The sequence below is a fragment of the Apium graveolens genome, chromosome 6 (genome assembly GCF_009905375.1).
Source record: "Apium graveolens cultivar Ventura chromosome 6, ASM990537v1, whole genome shotgun sequence".
Classification (NCBI taxonomy): domain Eukaryota; kingdom Viridiplantae; phylum Streptophyta; class Magnoliopsida; order Apiales; family Apiaceae; genus Apium; species Apium graveolens.
The window spans coordinates 129,560,203-129,564,570 of NC_133652.1; the positions used below are offsets into that span (position 1 = coordinate 129,560,203).

The window sequence follows — 4,368 nt, forward strand, 5'->3', positions numbered from 1 at the left end:
ATAAAAGTAAAATAAAATTTAGAAATTTAAAAACGTTTTGTTCATGACTAATGAGTTTAGTTGATGAGAATTATAATCATAACATGACCCTATATCTTAATATTTAGATTAGTTATTTAATAATTAAAATGAAAATTTCATCGGATAATTATTTCGTTCTTTTTCCTTTAGAGTACCATATTATTGTCATTAAAGTTAATTCTTATTCACATCAAACAAATTAATATAAAAAACAATTAAAGATGATGTTTCTCTTTAAGAATAATCCTTATTCATATCAAATAAACTAATAAAAAGGTACTTAAAATGATGTAAGCAATTAAAAATTTTGACAAGTTAATTTTGATGATACGAGGGGCCTCTTTTTGTATAAATATAGATGACTTTTAAATTGGTGGAAGTTTGTTTAACATATATTTGAATAATCTTCATGATAATAAGTTACTGTTAGATATTGAGTATAAAACGGAAAGGGGTAAATGTGTTTTATTTTTATTTTTAGCCTTTTAAAATAATTTGAATATTTGGTGATCAAAACAGTTTCTAATTTGCTGAGATATTGCGTTAACAAAAATAAACAACAAGTACAATATTGTGGAATAAAAATTAGAGTGTGTTAGTAATTAATACTAGGATTTGTGAGTTTCAAGCTTTAATGGCTGCTTTCGCGTTCGGGAGTATCAGTCCTTGCAAGATGCCTACATATCTTTGTGTAGTAGAGAATCAAGCCGAAAAATGCATTTCTAGGTTGAGGGGTAGAGCCCTTTTATATAGATGTTGAGTCTAGGGTTAGACTAGGGTAGGGAGACTTGGTGGACAAGTCTCCTACTCAGATGGTAAGTAGGACTCTTTTAGACGGTGGATTCTGGATCCATCCTAGAAGAGTTCATTTTCATGTTAAATTTGATGTCGGTGTCCTCGTGGACCTCATTCTCAGTCCTACTCGGCGGGCTTATCGCGTAGCCAATTTCGGGTCGTGGGCTACACGACCCACTTTGGGTCGTGGTCGTCATAGTCTGCTTGGACTATTAAAACTCATATTGGGTCGTGACCATGACGGCCTACTTTGGACAGTGACGTCTCGGGTTTGAACAGTTATCTTTAGGACATAATTAAATCAGCATTAATCGTGTCTTTACAGATTAATTTTCATCCATATCATTTGCCCCCAACTTCCGAGAAAACTTCACGAGTTTTCGTGGAAGTTATAATGGTCTATTCGCGACTCGGGATACTTTCGGCCCTTCTCGGGTATCGGCCCTTCATGGGTATCGCCGTTTTATCATAAAGTGTGGAGCGACCTACACGTTTACAATGACTTATGAGCGAGGGCTCTGCCCCCCAAGTGTTGTCCACAAATCCCTCCATGGTCTTCTTTAAGCGCCTCTTTTTCTTCAAGATGTCTTAAGCACTTCAGGTATGGAATGACTAAGGATCTTTTGTAGAGAAGGCCTTCAATTAATGAATATCTCAATGCTCTTACCGACAACTTATGTACCTTCTGGGTATTATCGGGGAGCCATCCAGTCTGAAGGTGGGTTTTGATATGGTCTATCTATTTCCACACCAATCGGTGCTATTAGATATATGACATATATAGTAGGGGTCTTCAGGACCTGAAAGTAGATACTTCTCAGATAGTTCTAGATTTCGGACGAGGCGAACTGGGACAGGGCATCAGCCATAGTGTTCTCCTCTCTCAGAACCTGTTCTGCGTACCATTTATCAGACTAAGTCAATATTCCTTTTACGACTCTCAGGTACTTGGCCATAGTATCATCTTTGGCCTCAAACTCTCCATTGACTTGAGCTACTACAAGTCTTGAGTCTCCATAGACCTTTAGGTTTTTGTCCCTCATGGCTCTAGCTAAGCCTAAGCCGGCTATCAATGCTTCGTATTCTGCTTCATTGTTCATAGTTGGGAAGTCCAACTTCAAAGCATACTCAATCATGAACCCATCGGGACTTTGCAAGACTATGCATGCACCACTAGATTTTACTTTGGACGCTCCGTCAAAATGGAGAACCCAATACTCTTTCAAGGTCCTTTTTTATCCTTCTCTTTCTCTCATTCTTCTGGGCTTACTATCTCCTGCCCCCCGACTTCTTGGTCATTAATGGTTCATTTGACCACGAAGTCTGCTAAGGCCTGAGCCTTGATGTTTGTTCAAGGCTTGTACTTGATAACAAATTCTCCTAACTCAATATTCCACTTGATGAGCCTCTCACTGGCCTTTGGGCTATGAAGTATGTTCCTCAAGGGTTGGTCCGTCAGGACTTCGATCTTGTGAGCCTAGAAGTATGGTCTCAACTTTCTAGAGCTGTGACGAGGGCGAGTGAGAACTTCTCCGTGGTGGAGTAGTTCAACTCTGCTCCGTGAAACACCTTGCTTACATAGTATACAGGCTTCTAGAGTTTCTATTCTTTTTTACTGAGGACCGCACTCACGGCTTGTTCAGATACCGCTAAGTACAGATAAAGAGTGTCCTCCTGACTTGGTTTAGCCAGCAACGGGGCTTCAATCATGTATTTCTTTAGTTGTTCAAAGGCCTCCTGGCTCTCAGATGTCCATTCAAAATTCTTCACCTTCTTAAGGGTTCTGAAAAAGGGAGGCATTTGTCTCCAAACTTGGAGATTAACCTCCCTAGAGCTGTGATTCTTCCTGTCAGCTTTTGAACGTCTTTGATGGAGCGTGGTGGCTCCATGTCTAGGATGGTTTTGATCTTATCGGGGTTGGCCTCTATTCCTTTCTTTAAGACCATATATCACAAAAACTTTTCTGACCCAACACCAAAAGCACACTTGGTGGGGTTTAACATCATTTTGTGGCGCCTCAACACTTTAGATACCTCTCTGAGGTGACTAACATGATCGACCTTGCTTAGGATTTTGACTAACATGTCATCGAAATAGACCTCCACGATTTTCTCAACTAGATGGGCAAATATCTTATTTACTAACCTTTGCTAAGTAGCTCCTGCATTCTTAAGTCTAAAAGCCATAACAAGATAACAAAAGACACCAAAGTCAGTTATGAAAGATACTTTGGGGTGTCATCCTTATGCATTTTCATCTGATTGTAACCATTGAAGCCATCCATGAAACTTAGCATCTCATGTCCAGCCGTGGCATCGATCAGGTTATCAACCTTGTTAGGGGTAGTAGTCCTTAGGACAAGCATCATTCAAGTCAGTGAAGTCGATGCACATCCTCCACTTCCCATTGGCCTTCTTAACCACTACGGGGTTGGGCAACCACTCAGGGAATTACACTTCCTCAATGAATACAGCTTCCAGGAGTTTCTCGACCTCCTGCTTAATGGCTTCCAGCTAATCAGGGGCATAAGTTCTCTTCTTCTGTTTCACAGCCTTCTGGGGCGGATCAATGTTCAACTAATGAGTTATGAGGTTCAGGTCGATCCCATGCATATCAGCTGCTGTCCAAGCAAACACATCACTATTCTGTTGTAAGAAAGTTGTCAACTGGCCCTTCAAAGGCTTGTGCAAAGACGTTCCAATATACGTGACCTTCTCCGGGTCTAAGAAGTCCAGGGGAATTGGGACCAAGTCCTCTACGGGTTCCCTCAAAACTCTTCATTCTCCCGGACATCCATGTCTTTAATGGGGAGGACCTTCCCCCCAGTTCCATCAGGCCTACGTGCTGCAACTAGCAACTACAGACCATTTTTTAATCTCCTCTTGCCTCACCGACACCGTTCCTAGTTGGGAACTTCAGTACCATGTGGTAGTTTGAGGGCACTACCTTAAACGCATGGAGACCCATGATAGTGTTGTAAGTAGAGGCTACATTCACAACCTGAAAGTTTAACATCTGTGTGGCCTCCCTGGGCTCTTCCCCAATAGTTATGGGAAGTTGTATTGCTCCTTCGACTTGGCATTCCACGTGGTTGAACCCATAGATGGGTGCGTTAGACGGAGTTAGTTGAGAATCATTGTAGCCCATCCTTATGAATGTGTCATGAAAAAGAATATCCATGGAAGCTCCATTGTCCACTAGGACTATCATAACAAGATAATTTCCAATTATCAAGGTGATAACCAGAGGATCATCCTGAGGAAATTTCAAACCTTTAAGGTTTGGGTCACCGAATTCAAGCGTCATCTCTGACTTAGCACGTTTAGACGGTTCTCCAACTATGGTCATCACCTCTCTCCATAAGCTTTTCGAGAGTTCCTTGTAGTCCCAACTGTTGTAGGTCCTCTTCAGATCATGTTGATAATTCGCCCTCGGAGCTGTGTGTTACGATCCTTGTCGTTACCCCTGTTAGTGCTTGTGCCCTAGAAACAACACTATGATGTTTTATTTTAAGATATTTGGATTATTAATGTTTATATCCTATTGATTATT

The 4,368-nt window shown here is 40.9% G+C and overlaps 1 protein-coding gene across 1 annotated transcript; it reads right to left on the bottom strand.

Moving 5' to 3' along the window:
- Window positions 1–3,687: 3,687 nt before the first annotated feature.
- Window positions 3,688–4,122, bottom strand: LOC141665445 (uncharacterized). The gene is made up of 2 exons (XM_074471428.1): window positions 4,089–4,122; window positions 3,688–4,019 (listed from the first exon to the last, which is right to left on the bottom strand). The coding sequence occupies exons 1-2, from the start codon at window positions 4,120–4,122 to the stop codon at window positions 3,688–3,690; spliced, it is 366 nt and encodes a 121-aa protein (XP_074327529.1).
- Window positions 4,123–4,368: the final 246 nt, after the last annotated feature.